The sequence below is a fragment of the Temnothorax curvispinosus genome, unplaced genomic scaffold, assembly GCF_003070985.1.
Source record: "Temnothorax curvispinosus isolate PA1 unplaced genomic scaffold, ASM307098v1 QBEX01009818.1, whole genome shotgun sequence".
In the NCBI taxonomy this organism is placed as follows: Eukaryota; Metazoa; Arthropoda; class Insecta; order Hymenoptera; family Formicidae; genus Temnothorax; species Temnothorax curvispinosus.
The window spans coordinates 1-18,836 of record NW_020219598.1 but is presented as its reverse complement, the minus strand read 5'-3'; the positions used below and the strand labels follow the sequence as shown (position 1 = coordinate 18,836).

Here is an 18,836-nt window from a genome sequence, read left to right as displayed (position 1 = left end):
GCGAATGCGGAGATGCCGATATCAGCTTCGTTGGCCACCAACTGGCCGATCGCACCTGTCCACACCTTTTTCTCTTTGCTCCAGCTACCGTATCCCTCCACCGGATCCAGAATCTCCACCGTGAAGTTCATCACTTTGCTGAGCTCTATCAGCAACAGACCGAAAAACCCGCCGACCGTACCGTTCTCACGCGGCGAGATCTTCGGCGAGTTCTTCGTGCATATATCAACAGAATTGTCAAGTCAATTTACGCAAGTCTACAGATCTATAAATCATCGTCAAGGATTAATAAATAATTGTTTATATCACTGTAATATCGATTTCGTGGCAAATTGCGAGAAAATTTTTTTTCAATTGCGACTATTTTCTAGAAGGTCCTCGCTCACGACCATTTTCCGATTCGCAAAAGAAGCAACGCACAACGGAGCTCGAGGAAGAGCGAAAAACTTACGTTCACGAACGTCACGCGTACAACGTCGCCGAACATGTCGCTCCTTCTAGCGTAGAGGGACTTTCGCGTCCTTAAAAGTAAACCTCTATCGGGGGACCACAAGGCCAGGTCGAACGTTCTGATGCGATTATCGCGAATGGCGTACCACTCGACTAGAATCGGGCAAGCGTAGCAGAGAACCAGCATCTGGGTCTTGAAGTCCACGTTGAATATGTTATCGGTAGGATGTCTACAGCGCTCCTCGAGAGGATTCCCAGGACGCTGAAGAAACATAACGAGCCAAATGGGAAAAGAAATGGGCTTTATGTTTCTCGTGGTCTCGGCGAACTCGCCCATGGTCTTCTTGGTGTCGAGGAGAACGACAAACAACGGCCGCGTGATATTTTTCCAGTAGTCGTTGTACTCACTCGTCAGATCCGAGAAAGTTATGGTCACGGTCATGACTCGGTGTCGTGAGAATTCGCGCGACCACGTGTGCACCAATGTCGTCGTGTTCAAATCTGTAATATTCACATCGAAGATGGTATCATATTTTACTTGTTATCAGAATTATAAATGCTCTCTAAATCATAATTGCATTTAATTTCTTCAAGAATAAAAATTAGCAAAAAGTGACTTAATTTTTTTTTATTTAATTACATTTTATTCAATTTAAATCCGTAACAATTAGATAGAAAAAAAAATGATTTTTTAAATCGTATAGAAATAAAATAATTTGCACGTGAAATGATGATTCAGTATTTGTTCGAAAGTTCGCGGAAATGCAGTGTGAGAAATGATAACCGAAAACTGTTCCCAGTATCTACCGTAATTGTCAGGCCGCACGAAAATAACACACGACGTGCGATAATATCTGTGGACGTCGTTGATCAGTTGGAAATAATTGTTAATGCCCATACTCTCTGCCAGCGTTTTGGTGCCCAACACAAGGAAAAGTATTACGATTAATCGCGCTGTCGCGTATGACATTTTGCAAAATGCAGATTGACGGGTACTGTGTAAAAAATAAATGTCGATTTCGTCCAGTTGGACACACTGTTGCAATAAATAATTGACGTTTAATTCGGAAAAATTATCCTTCTTGTGAACTAAAACGAACAGGTGAAACTGTAGAGAGGCACAAAGAAATCAGAATCCCAAATTCTACTAAACACAACAATGAATCGAAAAGTCCTTTATTGAAAAAGCTCACAGCGCCAGCGCGGCTATCGCCGCCGGAGGTGTTAAAAAGAGGAATGAGGGTACTGCGATTCTCTCAAGGGTGCGAACGCGTGACTGAAGAACGATCATCGCATACAATAATTTATTGGATCCTAGGATCTATATAATTAATTGCGGCAGCATTATTATACAAATTATGTAGATGGGGGTATGCGACGGTACAATTTTTATCGGCGAATCATCGGCCAAACCGATAAATTATTCGCTGTCGTTAAGCTCACCATAGCTGGCATTACTTATCCACCTACCTCTTACACACCCGTTACTATTTCAAGTTATATCAACGTATCTTAGCTTTCAACTCGATGCATAAAGATCAATAAACTTAAACGTACATGTCTCGCAAAAGGGATGTAGCGCTCAGCAAGAAAATAATTTAATATATTGTTTAATTTGATTTCTTATATTGGATACTTTGAATGATTGTCAACGAAAATTAAATAACTTTCAACAAAAATGCTAAAACTGAAGTTTTGTTTTTTTTTTCTCGCTATAAGAAGATGTTTTAAATTCTTATTTTATTTTAGTGTTAACACGCTGCAAAATTCAAAATTGTTAATAATATTAATATTTAAATAACATTTTGAAAATCATTCAAGATCGCCCACGCACGACTCTTAAGCCAGCTATCTTTCCCATTTCATCTTTGGCAGAGCTGGATACATTTGAAAATATCGACGACATGTTTAATATGGTTAATTCTTAATAACTTAAGGTCTTAAGGTGATGCTGGAGCCGTCTGTATAACCGACAAAATTACCATTTTTTATGTTATTGACCTATATCTGTCCTTGTATAGACAAGGATATAGACAACACTGTAAAAAATTTTTGTAAAATTTACAACTATTATAGTGGGTAATTTGAGACCTACTATAATAGGTGTAAATTTCCACACATTCTTAATTTGTGTAATTGTAATACAAAATGACTTTTTTCTTCCGTACTGTAATTTTGTAAAATTACAACTATTATAGTGGGTCTCAAAATTACCCACTATAATAGTTGCAACTTTACAAAATTTTTTTACAATGAACGATTATAGCACCTAACATTGCATCTTCCACTGGGCTAAGTATATTATCTTTTTTTTTAGGCTTCAAATCTTACTTCTAATTGCATGATATTATTGCTGAGTTTTTTGTAGAGGGCTGCATCACTATTTTCTATAATAGAAAAACTGCAGAATTTTTGTATAGAGCAAATATTGTCGTCAGGTGAAGACAATATTTATAAAAATAAGAATTTTTGTTAGTTTATCAGAAAAAATCAGGTACAACCCTCTAAATTTTTGTGCGTACTTTAATCGTGTAAAAAAATTTTCCATTCTGTTCAGCCAATTCAAAGATATTGCTTAGACCGATTATGTCAGTGTCGCTGTCACTCCAGAATCCCCTTAATATACTTATTTCTTCTCGTTCGAAACTGTCGCGGAAACGTTTTGTGACTCATAAACCATTTATCACTCCATGTGCACGGAGAAAATAATGATGTACGTTATGTATCAACAGCATTAAGTTTAATTGAAAATAATTTTGTTAATTTAATTCATGCTTTCGTTTTAATAAAATAAGTATTTCTTCTTTTAATAAAATAATTATACACTGAAAAAAAAAATACTTAGATCCAAGAAAATATTTTTTCACATAGTACCAATGGCTTATTTACTTAATATAATCACATATTTATTTAGAGAATTAGATATCTTTACTTAAATTAAGTAAAAATAATATACATAAATTAAGTGAATAATAATTTATTTAAATTAAGTAAAAATATCTAATTTTAAATAAATATGTGACGATATTAAGTAAATAAGCCATTGGTACTATGTGAAAAAATACTTTCTTGGATCTAAGTATTTTTTTTCAGTGTATTTAATAAAATAAGTAATGTTTCACTAATACTGTTTATTGTCTATTGAATTAGCAAAATTACTTCCAATTAGCCTGAAACTGTTGATACAACATCATTTTTTTCTCTATGTGCGTCAGCGTGAACTAAATCACACGGTAGATATTGTATTAAACGTGATTATAATTCCATATTACCGAATACAACATGGTCTCTGACATAACTTTGATCGCTCAAGAGGTGTACGAGCAGAAATGAAAGTCGAGCTCCTCGATCAACGAGTAAACTTTTACGGGGACTAATTGTAAGTCGTAGTCGGCACTGCCACGTAGAACGATTAACTTAGGTACCATCATCGACGAATTCTTCTATCATCTGAAAAGGCAGAATGCACGCCGTTATACGAAGCAGAATGACGTCGCCGTATAGAATGAACCGCTATCAATACCGCTGTCAAAAATAGCATCAAGTACGCGATGTTCAACGACATTCTTTTTGGAAGGAAAAAATTTACTTAAAGCTCCAGTCAACTTTTGAAGAAGAAAAAAATAGAGTCCAAAATTAATCCAATTAAAATAAACGGCACAGTATTATTTTACTATAGAACATGTATAACAGCTAGATATATGTTCTTGCAATAATAATACTGTGCCGTTTGAAAGATATTTCGAACTGACTCCCGTAATCTCCGTACTCGTCTCCGAGCACCGCGGAATAATGTCTTTGGACGCTCAGTATCACGTCGACGGATCCTTGCCGAAGTGCCGAGAAGAACAAAAAGAGACATCGGACACGCCGAACAAAGCGATAATCTCTTTTTTTTCACCGTTGGAGGATCGGTCGAGGGAAGTTTTTTGCGCGATGGACCGGGGAGATCAGCTAAACGGATAAAACTTTCGCTTAGCTGAACAAATAATGTCTCCCGGTCGCAGTAATACGCGGGGTAAATGCAGGGACGTAGATACATATCGAGCGCTTCAGATAACAATAATCGCGGTGATTCTGCGACGTGGAAATTGCGACCGATCAAATGTAGTAATTTGTTTTAATCGCTTTCCTTCCTTGCGCTGTCGCTAAATTAAGAATCAACGATATCTTCTTAATATTCATATTGAATAATTAACATAAAATGTGATATAAAATATGAAAATATACACAGTTAAATAAACGCGAGGTCTTCTCCGGGTGTTAGCGTTACAGTAAATAAAAGTACCTTTTTATTATACATATTCTAAAAATAATTAAACATTCTATTCATGTTAAATAATAAACATGTTTGGAGATATTGATTAATGGCTAAGCGCGATTAATTCTTAGATTAAATTTGCACCGATATGAATCACTCATATATAACGATACGAAAGTGAATGGTATAAATGTGATGCGAGACTGTTGACTTTCCGCCCATAAATTTGAAAATATCGTTCGTATCCGACTCTGGACACATCCATATGACTTTGCGATTTTCAGTAGACGTAAAGGAAATATGTGTATATATTATATATTGTTATATTACATATATGTGTATATAAATAATGTATGACCGATGATATATTAATCATGAAATGCATAGAACGATTGTCGCAACTTCAAATTCTAAAAAAATAAATAAAAAACGAATTAGATAATTGAATGAAACACAACAGCAGCCTCATTGTTGCAAATTGCGAGCAATAAGTAGTTATCTTCAAGTTGTAATCGATTATAAAAACGTTCGAGAAAAATACAGAGAGCGACCTCAAGCTGATAATGTATTTTCTATATATACATATGTCACATCTGTTTGTGCGATTGCTTTCTGGGCAGCTCTTATTAGTTTCGAAGTTAATGCATAATGATATGATTCATCGATCGCCTCGCGGTTGGAGAGTGTGCTGCTGGCGATCATAAAATTCGCCTAGTAATCATGGCACCAAAAATGATTCAGCGACTACCGTGCGAACAACCGGCCAAGTTGGTTTCACAACAATTGCTAATTTATGAGCGATGTTAAAATACAAGAAAATAGTGACTGTTAATATCGTCATTCAATCATCAGAGAAAATTTATATTGTTACTTTTATTAACATCGGCATTTTTAATATTTCCTGCTTTTCCGATAATTCTAATTTGTAAATTATAATTAGTATAATAGCTATATAATAGCAACAATCGTATTTATATTATCTCTATCTATACTAATTAAAATTGTTTAATCTCAATTGCATTTCTCTTCAAATTCTTCTGTCAATAACTACATTTTATTGTCGTTTTACGCGCCGCTTATGTGATATACTAAAAAAAATTCAATTATTTCCAAGTTCTCGTCGTCGACGCAATGTCCACGCGTTGCGGCACTGATGAAGTTTTCAGTCGTGGCACATATTTATATTTTATAATTATGTGAAATAACGCGGTGTTGTTCTCGGCTTATCGCCACCTATAGTCCTGGCATCTCTGCCTACACCTTGCCGCGCCATTCTTGCGGCGACGCTCGAGCGCAAGAGGTAGCAGCGCTAGTCACACGCATTCATGTGTGCTGCCGTAATTAATTATAATACATCTGATAAAATACTCAATTGATACATGTTTTATGATATTATAAATATTTCGTACCAGCAACGAACGTGCTTATTTTCGTGATGCAAAGCTGTCGTATGGTTCCTCGCCAGCGATATACCCCCAAGCGGGGTGCAACTTCAATGCAGTGAGGTGCTCCAGCAGTTTGAAGACCGAAAGTAAAAATCGAGAGACGTGGAAAGCAACTGTATGTTAAAACAGCAGTTGCACGTTCAAAGACTCATACGTGACTTTAAATCGTCGACAATCGTCTAAGCGGTTCGTCGCGTTGCACTTATGACAGAATTATTAGCGTTTTCCTAACTTAAATTTGGGAATGCCGTACAAGTGTCGCGCCAAATTGTGTCTTTCCGCGTCACGATGTATTTACGGACAATAATTGTCTTGTAACAGCGACCCCTTAATTACTTACGTGCGTCCGGTGCTAATTTTTTGTGCACCGAAAAATACATGGCTTTTTCCCGTGATAATCCTCTCCCATTGGATACGACCTTGCAGATGGTGGAGGGGCTCAATACCCAAGGGGTTCAGAATACGTATTACGGAAAACGTCTCAAAATGGATTTCCATTAGAATTTAATTATTTTCTAGATTTATATTGTATTATTTAGGGAAAACTGTCATTTTGACAGTAAATCAACGACGACTGCCATTTGTGTTCCATCAGCAAACCACGAAGAAAATTAAATATATATAAGGAGATTTCTTCTTACTTTTTTATTTTTATTACAGTGGTGTAAATACGAATAGAACGATTATTCAATTATCAACTGAAGAAGTTCAGTTTACAATCGGTTTTCTTATTTCTACTGTAATGATTAAATGTGATTACGAATATATATATATATTCCAGTTTTATTCTTTAATCTTTAGTTTCTTTTAAGAAACTATATATACTTGATTGTAGGTGCTGAGGATCCTGCCATTTCACATGTGCGAAAAATCCACCTCAATATGGCAGCTGATCACGTGACGTTATAAGTTCGTGTGACAACACAGTTGAAACTGCATGTGATAAGAATTTGATTAAACTACGGTTGTGTCCTAAAATTCACTGCCAGCGCTGACGTGTACTGTAGATTTCCAGCACTGGAGAATTTTGGAACTTTGCTTTCACCATTTTTAATGCTAATTACATTTCTATCACTAGTTTATTATACCGACTTATCCCTTAACCCTTTCGGTACGAGGCGACCGAGACGTGAAGGGCTCTCTAGTGGCCAGAGCGTCGAACCGCCGATATACGCGATTCGGCCGAGAGAGCTAGGCATTCGACACGTTCAACGCCTTCAATTATTATATGTATGTAATAAAACTCAATAACAAAACAATTTAAAAAATTATCAACAGAAGCATTTCAAGTTAACATTTCAAGTTTCTCGATCGCAGTGAACAGCATGTGGACAATAATGACTATATAGTCTCTACTCCGGCCGCAGTGAGCAGTATAATGGACTGCAGTGATTATAGTCATTCTCCGTACCGAAAGAGTTAATGCGATATCTAAATGTAAGAAAATCATAAGGATCACATACGTTGTCCTCACTTGGTCCGTATCTGGTAACCTTTTCAGGACCAAATACGATTAAAATCCTCATTTCGCATGATCATGCGCTGCGTTATTTTCGGATCAGGGCCATATTCAGATTACCTGACTCGGGCCTGACAAAAAAATCACGCATTTTTGTTTGGACCTGATTATTGCCTTGCGGCTTGCCAGGATTTCTGCTCGGGTTGTTGTTCTTAGATCAAGTTTTAGACGAATAATACACTTTCTCGATTATCAAGATAAGAAGTGCCAGGACCATACAGCCTGCCAACATCGTCAGAGCTGGCGTTACATCGCTTAATTCGACAAAACCGTAATGTACCCCCCTCGGATGATTCCTTCGTATGTGATACTTGTTCTTCAATTTGCTTATAACGCCATTAAGCTGAAATTTCCGCAAGCTGAAAAATGTGAAAAGATATTTAAAGTATTTATTCTTGAAGAGGGAAAAGCAGTCGTAAGAGTAGTTCTTATCTGAATATAATACATTTCTTGTAATTTTGTGATTTCAACGACATTAAAATTTAACGATATTTTCGCATCCTTAAATAAATATTTATAAGATAAAATATATAGAATTTATACTTTAAAAGTTATTAAAAATTATATTTTTAAAATTAGTGATATTAATAAAATTCATCGATTTATCATATGCATCAACAAACTCAACTTATAAACATCAGACAATTATGTAGTACAATATAGGATGACAGTTTTCCAAACAATAAATGTATATTAAATAATAAAATATATATATCCTTGTAAATAAATATATACATTAGGACTTACTGGTAATTCATGAGGCCAGTGTAAGGATTATCTTTCGTTAGAGTTATCGCCGCATTGCCGATTCTTCCGGTCTTAATATATACGACTCTACACGGTATAATGTTAAGCTCTTCATATACCTCAGCCGCGTAAAGCGCTAACTTGTTTCTCTCGCAGAGCTGCGTAAGAATTGATATAAAAATGGACGACTTAATGAAACTTAACGTCGTTGATTTCATTAATTAAGAAATATCGCTAACTTGCTTGAATCCCTCCGTCGTTGATAGCGGTAAATGATTTTCTTTTAGCAGTTCGTACATTTGCAAAAAAACGGGATCTTTGACGTGCTACAAAATTTGAAAAAGCATAATTTGAAAAAAAACATTTTTTTCCCAGTTGCAGTCGGAATAATAGAATGTCTCTTCCTTAGAATTTTTGTCAGTAATATTATAAGAATACAAAAAAGAACTTAAGAACAATATATTCTCTACGAATTAAATTCTTTAACGTTTAAAATTACCTCTACAAGAAAATTACTAAATTACTAAGATTTATTGTGTATGTCATGTAATACTAATACAATCACGAGACTATGCTTTTATTTGCGAACGTTTCAATGGAAATTACTGTGGCTGAGAAGTCACTGTTGCGCTTTAAATAAAGGCGAGCTCACACTAAGAACGTCGTAGTGGGCGCTATTTTGCACCACAATTAATTTGTAAGAGCCATCCTTAACGTAACCCTCCAGAGTGGAAAAAGGCAGTTTGGGCGTACAGAGCACTAGAATGCTGATAAACGAGGCGGAATAGATGGCCAGAATTACTATCGACGAAGCAGAAATCGAGAAAAAAGCCAGTCTCATCGATGACTCGCTAGGAAATTCTTTGCATAAAATATACATGTGCATTATATTATGGTGTCAAATATACATATATATGTAGAGGAAATTCTCCTGTTATGAGATACCACATCTATTTTTTGTGATTGCCGGAAGTTTATGTGCAGAATTGAAAAATGTAGGAGGCGAGTGCACGCACGATCAAATAATGAATTTTCCACTAAACAGGTTTTACTCTAAGGGCAATAAGTTCCTGATGAAACCAACAAATAGAACCTATTAGTTTAGCAGAAACACCTCGCTATCGCTTATCAGAAGCCTATATCTCATAATAGGGAACTTTCCTCTATATATGTATATGGCATATTGACATATTAGCACATATATAGACACATATCGATGCATCACACACAATTGCTTAAAACGTGACTAATAATACGAAAATATTATGCTAGATATTGAATGTCTCTAGTAAACGTTACCTGACAAACCTTGCTGACAATAAATCCCCCAAACATTAATATAGTTTTCGAACATCAAGTTTATCGAAAAGTATCCTTTTGTCTTCATGATAGTCAATAGAATAGAAGCTGTTATTATTATCATTAATAATGCTATCCAAGTTATAGAGCTGAATGCCTGAAACATTTATCGATGAAGAAAAGCAGCAATTTATTCCACTTTGTTATCGTGAATATTTAGCATAAATTATCTTAATACTGTTATTTGTTCAATATTAACACTTTTCCCAGAGATGTAATTAAGCATTCTAAAGTAATTGCATTTTTAATTTTATAAATGAACGGGATGATTATAAAGTCTTTGTGCAGTTTTAAACTTCTATCATTGTACAATTAAAGAAATAAAAATTATAGTGGTGTAAGTCAAATATTTTGAAAAATTTACCACTGTGATTTTTACCCCTCCAATTGTAGCCAATATAATTACCGTAGGCATATGTAATATATTAAATGATGCATGTCTACTATATTAATACACCTAATACTAAATTATGTATAGGTATTGTTGATATAAAGATAATTATTACCCTGAAGTATAAAGACCATTCCACCAAGGCTGTGTTAGGCTCCTTAAAATAAAGGCGGTATGGCGAGCGCATCAGTGGTATTGTATAGTCGATGACGTTTTGTCTGCCAGTCGTCATCGCGAATGCGGAGATGCCGATATCAGCTTCGTTGGCCACCAACTGGCCAATCGCACCTGTCCACACCTTTTTCTCTTTGCTCCAGGTGCCGAATCCCTCCGCCGGATCCAGAATCTCCACCGTGAAGTTCATCATTTTGCTGAGCTCTGTCAGCAACAGCCCGAAAAACCCGCCGACCGTACCGTTCTCGTGCGAGATCAGCGGCGAGTTCTTCGTGCATATATCAACAGAATTGTCAAGTCAATTTACGCGAGTCTATACGGATCTATAAATAATCATTAAGGGTTAATAAATAATCTTACAAAGTCTATTCTAATATCGATTTCGTGACAAATAGATAATTTTCTTTCAAGGCGACTATTTTCTAGAAGGTCGTCGCTTACGACCATTTTCCGATTCGCAAAAGAAGCAACGCACAACGGAGCTCGACGAAGAGCAAAAAACTTACGATCACGGACGTAACGCGTACAACTTCGCCGAACATGTCGCTCCTTCTAGCGTAGAAGGGCTTTCGCGTCCTTAAAAGTAAACCTCTATCGGGGGACCACAAGGCCAGGTCGAACGTTCTGGTGCGATTATCGCGAATGGCGTACCACTCGACTAGAATCGGTCGAGCGTAGCATAAAACCAGCATCTGGGTGCTGAAGTCCACGTTGAATACGTTATCGGTAGGATGTCTGCAGCGCTCCACGAGAGGATTCCCAGGACGCTGAAGAAATATAACGAGCCAAAAGGGAAAAGAGATGGGCTTTATGCTCCTCGTGGTCTCGGCGAACTCGACCATGGTCTCTTCGGTGTCGAGGAGAACGACAAACAACGGCCGCGTGACGTTTTTCCAGTACTCGTTGTACTCACTTGTCAGATCCGAGAAAGTTATGGTCACGGTCATGACTTGGTGTCGTGAGAATTCGCGCGACCACGTATGCACCAATGTCGTCGTGTTCAAATCTGCAATATTCACATTAAAGATGGTATTATATTTTACTTGTTGTCAGAATTAAATGCTCTCTAAGTCATAACTGCATTTAATTTCTTCAATTAAGAATAAAAGTTTGAAAAAAAATGACTTAATTTTTTTTATTTAATTACATTTTATTCAATTTAAATCCGTAACAATTAGATAAAAAAAAAATGATTTTTTGAAAAATATCTTTAACGTTAAATAATATCGTATAAAAATGAAATAATTTGCTCGTGAAATAATGATTCAATATTTGTTCGAAAGTTCGCGAAAGTGCAGTGTGAGAAATGATAACCGGAAACTGTTCCCGGTATCTACTCACCGTAATTGTCAGACCGCACGAAAATAACACACGACGTGCGATAATATCTGTGGACGTCGTTGATCAGTTGGAAATAATTGTTAATGCCTATACTTTCTGTCAGCGGTTTGGTGCCCAACACGAGGAAAAGTATTATGATTGATCGCGCTGTCGCGTATGTCATTTTGCAAAATGCATATTAACGGCTACTGTGTAAAAAATAAATGTCGATTTCGTCCAGTTGGACACTGTTGCGATAAATAATTAACGTTTAATTCAGAACAATTATCCCTCTTATGGACTAAAACGAACAGGTGAGATTATAGAGAGGCACAAAGAAATCGGAATCCCAGATTCTGCTAACACAACAATGAATCGAAGAGTCTTTTATCGAAAAAGCTCACAGCGCAACTATCGCCGCCGGAGGAGTTAAGAAGAGGAATAAGGCTTCTCTCAAGGGTGCGAACGCGTGACTGAAGGGCGATCATCGCATACAAGAATTTATCGGATTCTAGGATCTATATAATTAATTGTAGCTGCATTATCACCATTATGTAGATGAAAGTATGCAACGGTACAATTTTTATCGGCGAATCATCGGTCAAACCGATAAATTATTCGATGTCGTTAAGCTCACCATAGCTGGTATTACTTATCCACCCACTTCTTATACACCCGTTACTATTTCAAGTTATATCGACGTATCTTAATAGCTTTCAACTCGATGCATAAAGATCAATAAATTTAAACGTGCATGTCTCGCAAAAGGGATGTAGTGTTGAGCATGGAAAGAATCTTCTTGATATCGATAATTTAAAACAGAAGTCGTTTTTTTAAAAAAATGCTAAAACTAAAGTTTTTTTTTCTTTTCTCGCTAGGAAATGTTTTAAATTCTTGTTTTATTTTAGTGTTAGCACGCTGCAATCATAATAATTCGCAGTATAATAACTTAAATCTTCATCGATGTACTATAAGCTTAAAAAAAAATTCAAAACTGTTAATAACATTAATATTTAAGTAACATTTCGAAAATCATTCAAGTCCACGCACGACTCGTAAGCCAGCCATCCTTCCCATTTCATCTTTGGCAGAGCTGGTCACCTTTAAAAATATCGACGTCATGTTTAATATGTTTAATTCTTAATACTTATTTCCCTTCGTTTGAAAGTGTCGCGGAAACGTCTTGTGACTCACAAACCATTTATCACTCCATATGCACGGAGAAAAAAATGATGTACGTTGTATCAACAGCATTATAAGTCTAATTGAAAATAATCTTGTTAATTCAATTCATGCTTTTGTTTTAATAAAATAAGTATTTCTTTTTTTAATAGAATAAGTATATTTAATAAAATAAGTATTATTCCACAATACTGTTTATTGTCTATTGAATTAGCAAGATTACTTCCAATTAGCCTGATACTGTTGATACAACATCATTTTTTTCTCTATGTGCGTCAGCGTGAACGAAATCACACGATAGATATTGTATTAAACGTGATTATAATTCCATATTACCGAATGCAACATAGTCTCTGACATAACTTTGATCGCTCAAAAAGTGTACAAGCAAAAGTGAAAGTCGAACTCCTCGATCGACGAGTAAACTTTTACGGGGACTAATCCCTTATAGAAATTTAATACTGTAAGTGATTTTTTGGCTAGTGATTAATTATTTAAAAGCACTATTAAAGGCACTATTAACAGTGCTTTTAATAGTGCTTTTAAGTGATTAATTACTAGCCAAAAAATCACTTACAGTATTAAATTTCTATAAGGGATTGTAAGTCGTAGTCGGCACTACCACGTAGAACGATTAATTTATACTATTTATAGGTACCATCGTCGACAAATTATTCTAATCTGAAAAGGCAAATGCGAGTGTACGCCGTTATAGGAAGCAGACTAACGTCGCCGAATAGTAAACCGCTATCAACACCGCTGTCAAAAATATCGTCAAGTACGCGATGCGCAACGACATTCTTTTCGGAAAGAAAAAATTTACTTAGAGCTCCATAGTCAACTTTTGAAGAAGGAAAAAATAGAGTCCAAGATTAATTTAATTAAAATAATTTATTTTAATTAAACGGCACAGTATTATTATTACTGTTATACAGATATATATGTCCTAGCAATAATAATACTGTGCCGTTTGGAAGATATTTCGAACTGACCCCGTAATCTCCGTACTTGTCTCCAGGATGAATGAATGTAACGAGCGCCGCAAAATAATGTCTTCGGACGCTCAGTATTACGTTGACAAGAGACGTCAACGTTAAAGTGAATCTTTGCCGAAATGCCGAGAAGAACGACAAGCGACATCGGACCCGCCGAACAGACCAATAATTTTTTTTTTTTTCACCGTTGGAAGGTCGGTCGAGGAAAGTTTACAGCGCGAAAGACCGGGGAGATCAACTAAACGGGTAAAACTTCTGCTTAGCAGGACAAATGTCTCCCGGTCGCAGTAATAAAGGTAAATGCAGGGACGTAGATACATAATCGAGCGTTTCTGATAACATAATCGCGGTGATTCTGCGACGTGGAAATTGCGACCGATTAAACGTGGTAATTTGCTTTAATCGCTTTCCTTCCTTGCGCTGTCGCTAAATTAAGAATCAACGATATTTTCTTAATATTCATATTGAATATAAAATGTGATATAAAATATAAAAATATACGCAGTTAATTAAACGCGAGGTCTTCTCCGGGTGTTAACGTTACAGTAAATAAAATCTTTTTATCTTTTTATCTTTTATTATACATATTCTAGGTAGTTGAGCAGAGATTCGGTTGCGGAAAGGAGAATAAGATGAGGAGAAAGGTAAGCGGTGTTTAGTGAAAGGATAAGTTGCGAAAGGATCAAAGGTAAATGTAGAGGTGAAAGAGATAAGCGTGATAGGGCAGAGAAAAAGAGAGGGGTGCGGAAGAGAAAGCGGAACAAGGGAGAGGAAAGTAATAACCGTTACAGATTACCCAAGATAGAGCGCGAGGGGAGAATAATAGCAGAGGCGGTCGAGAGGATTGTGGGCGGGGGAAGGTGAAAGGAACGAGGACGAACTAAGGAAAAAGAATGTAATTTTAAGGGTCGAGAAGGAGAAATGGGGAGGCAAGGAGTCGAATTGGGAGAAAGTGAAGGAGTTATTCGCGGAAGGGCTAAAAGTAAGGGTGACGGTGAGAGAGGTGATTGTGGTGGGGCAGAGAGGAATATGGATGACCATATTGGTGAAACTGGGAAACGAAGAGGAGAAGTGGCAGGTGTTGGAGGCGAGGAGAAAGGCAGGGAACAGCATAGGGGTGAAGATCCATGAGGACAAGTCTGTGGAAAGGAGAGATAAAGAGAGAGGAGAGAGAGGAGAAAATGGAAGGGAAGATACGCAGAAGTACAGAGAGGTCGAAGGAGGAAGAAATTACAAGAGGGTTGGAGGAGAAACTGCTCATGGTCTCCGATGATGAGGAGAAGGAGGATGGGGGAAGAAGGGACTGGGCTAAATAAAGAAGAGCTGAGACGGAAAGGAGGGAGGCTGAAGGACGGAGTCGCGGCAGGAACGGAGGAAGAAGAAGAGGGGTGAAGAGGATTACAGGAAGAGAGGGTAAATATTTGTGAGGTCGCAAATGGCCAGGCATTAGGGAATGAACATTTGTAAGAGGTTTGGGTACGTTCCTTATGAAAAAAACGCCTTATTGTAAGCCCTACGAGGATATGCAATACATCATGTTATACATATTCTAAAAGTAATTAAACATTCTATCATGTCAAATAATAAACATGTTCAGAGATATTGATTAATTGCTAAACGCGATTAATTCTTAGATTAAATTTGCACCGATGTGAATCACTCATATATGGCGATGCGAAAGTGAATGGTATAAATGTGATGCGAGACTGTTGACTTTACGCCCATAAATTTAACCCTTATCGGTCACACTATGTAAAATACACCCCAGCGTTTTTTGACTTCGAAAACGACCCAGTAAATCAATGGAAATGGGCCTTTTGCCGCCATCTACAAGTAGTTGGGACCTTCAAGTATCGATCCCCATCGGTGGTATATTTTTCGGCCCGTTAGTTCTTTCTCGGCAATTTTTTCCGCAAAAAATCGCACCTTTATAACCTCAAAATCAATATACTTTTTGGAACGGCCGCATAAACTGCAATAATTAGTAAAAAGTGCGTCACCTGAGGATGAAAAAACCGTTTAAAAAATTAAAATATCTTAAAAATTGAAAAAGTTACATTATTTTTTGTGAAAAGTCACTTTTCCGACTTTTTTTTCAACAATTTTTTTACATATGTTAAATTAATTTTTTGCAAATCGAACCTATACAGTCTTTTTAAGGAAGACTTAAACTACAACAGGATATTTTTTTCTTTTTTTTTAAGGTCACCTACAATTTTTTATACACGTGCAAACACGCTGGGGGTGTATTTCACCCAGTGTGACCGGTACGGGATTCTCGGGTAGTGTGACCGAAAAGGGTTAAAAATATCGTTCGTATCCGACTCTCGACACATCCATATGACTTTGTGATTTTCAGTAAACATAAAGGAAATATATATGTGTATATTATTATATATTATTATAGTACACTATGTATGCATATATATATATATATATATATATATATATAATGTATGATCGACGATACATAAATCATGAAATGCATAAAACGATTGTCGCAACTTTAAATTCTAAAAAAATAAGTAAGTAAACAAATTAGATAATTGAATGAATCACAACGGCAGCCTCATTGTTGCGGATTGCGAGCAATAAGTAGTTATCTTCAAGTTATAATCGATTATGAAAACGTTCAAGAAAAATACAGAGAGCGACCTCAAGCTGATAATGTATTTTCTATATATACATATGTCAACAATTTTAAAATATAAGTTTATAATATTAACGATAGTGAGATACCTAAACCAGTTTTGCAATATTATAACAATTTATTAATTAGAATACATACGACATAATTTTTGTACCGACAATTTGGTATCTATGTGTCGAATATTTTGGATAATTTTTATTAATAAGCAAAAGATTTAGGCGTATATACGTTTGTGTAAGCATAAAAAATGTAAAAAGTTATATATTGTTTACAAATGCGGTATGTCGTACTCTTATACATATAAGCAGAATGTTATATGATATCTTGTACTCGAATGTAAGCAGAAAATTTATAAGATTAAACGAGATAATATTTTTTGGGATACTACATTAAGATGAGATTGAAAGGGGGATATATGACATCAATATATATGTATATTCAGTGTTGAAAATATATACTTTATTTTAATAGACTTATATACAAGTTCTATTCACAATATCTAACAATTCGATAGTTGCCAAAAAAACAAGATGTACCAAATCGTTGGTAAAATACTTATCGCATATCTTTCTTCTAATTCTCACATACGTATTAATTTAAAAATATACCATATAAATAGTCCAAATAAAATTAAAATCATACGTCAGTCGATATTCTAAAGAAGCTATGACTAATTTGTTTAGTAATGTTACTTAAATTTCCTAATATTTAATTATAACTTCATGAGAAGGCAATCAATATTTAACGTTTTGCAAGGGCGAATCCCACTTGGTTGTTCCCCATGTCAAACTTGGTGTAGTACCGACCAACAAATGGATAGCCCAAAATCCACTCTAATTCATTATACGGAATAACCTCATGGAAGGCGGGAATGCAAACATCTATTTCGCCTTCTGTCATCTATAAGACATTAAATATGGCATAATATTTCTATTCTAAAAACAATTTAAACCTTTATATAATAATATTCTTTACCTTCAAGATATAATCTTGACCAGTGAGTCGTAACGTCTTACCACCTATGACGAAATTGATATCGGGCAAATTAGAAATCTCGTCGCACTTCACCTTTAAACAAAAATCAATGTTAGTAATCCATATTAATAATCCGAACTTATCAAACATTTATTAATTTATTTTAATAATTTATTTAAAATAATTGTGAAAGCTGCCATTGCAGAAAGGGACAATAAATTACCGTATCATTAACAACACCGATCTCTCTGTAAATAGCTTTGATAGTCCCCGGTGGTCCACCCATCACAGAAGCGCCCGTGTCGACGATAGCTTGACAGCCTTCCGCGCAAGAAGTGTAATTTTTTACTTGAATCCTACAGTGGGATAACATTACCAATTAGCTGACATATAATCCGTGGTTGACATACGTATAATTTAGAAAAGAAACTACGTACATATCCATTTCAAATTGCCAGTATGCTTTGTGAGGAACATTAACATACGTAAACTCGCCCTCGTAATGGGAAGAATCGGTACCACCCAATATCAGTTCACGGCCGAACACGTCCGTGGCATTTCTGTATAGGTTGTATATTTTTTACATTGTTTATACATTTGCATTTTACATTGCATGGAAAGACAAAGTATGTAATTTAAAAAATAGTATTAAACACACGTGAGGCATACGGAAAGATACATACCGATTTAGATAGAAGCTAAAAATTGGTTGGGACACCACGTGTTTATCAATCATGTTTTGGAAAACAGTAGGCTTTTTAAAGACAGATAAGGCTGGATAACCCATCCCCAGAACGCCGTCGCATTGTGCAGAGTCCCAAAAACTTGTCGCGAAATCGAGCGCTTCTCCGAATGTCTGGTTTGAAACCTTAAGGCCAGCAATCTGCGAAACGTTGATATTATTAATAAAGTATAATTACGCGCATTTTTTCGGAGAATGATAGCAACATGTGCTTTTTAGAAAATTTTCATAGATTATGACTGTGATTAGAATTAAATATATCATTTACTTGACTATGACTTACGATTACGTCATCAGTAGATAAGAACCCAGACACATTGCCTTTCGCGTAATCAATAAAAAATGGATCATTCTGTGGTATATATGTAGTGGACTTTGTATTATCATATTTATCATGTTTGACTGCAAAAAGTAGTAAATAAAATTAAATCAGTTAATATTGAAGAATTTAAAAATATAAATTTTTCTATATTAATTTAAATATATATAACTGACAGTAGTTAAATCATCAAATATATTTAGTTAAATTATTAAATATATTTATGTTTATATTTTTTTCTTTAACATGTGAGCTGTTTTGTATAAAAAATTATTTGTGTTTTTAAAGTAAGTGTGCTAAATAATGT

General features: G+C 35.6%; 2 protein-coding genes across 2 annotated transcripts; both read right to left on the bottom strand.

Moving 5' to 3' along the window:
- Nucleotides 1-7,519: 7,519 nt before the first annotated feature.
- LOC112459396 (probable glutamate receptor) lies at nt 7,520-11,894 on the bottom strand. Its single transcript, XM_025023463.1, has 8 exons — nt 11,688-11,894; nt 10,853-11,352; nt 10,288-10,614; nt 9,722-9,878; nt 9,075-9,223; nt 8,662-8,748; nt 8,423-8,580; nt 7,520-8,034 (listed from the first exon to the last, which is right to left on the bottom strand). The coding sequence occupies exons 1-8, from the start codon at nt 11,848-11,850 to the stop codon at nt 7,833-7,835; spliced, it is 1,743 nt and encodes a 580-aa protein (XP_024879231.1). The 5' UTR covers nt 11,851-11,894; the 3' UTR covers nt 7,520-7,832.
- Nucleotides 11,895-16,961: 5,067 nt separating this feature from the next.
- LOC112459395 (lysosomal aspartic protease-like) lies at nt 16,962-18,612 on the bottom strand (the record flags this gene model as incomplete). The annotated part of the gene is made up of 6 exons (XM_025023462.1): nt 16,962-17,393; nt 17,469-17,561; nt 17,692-17,824; nt 17,906-18,028; nt 18,152-18,351; nt 18,494-18,612. Coding segments are annotated over 6 exons (827 nt in total), but the record flags the coding sequence as incomplete, so codon positions are not given.
- Between the last annotated feature and the right edge of the window lie 224 nt (nt 18,613-18,836).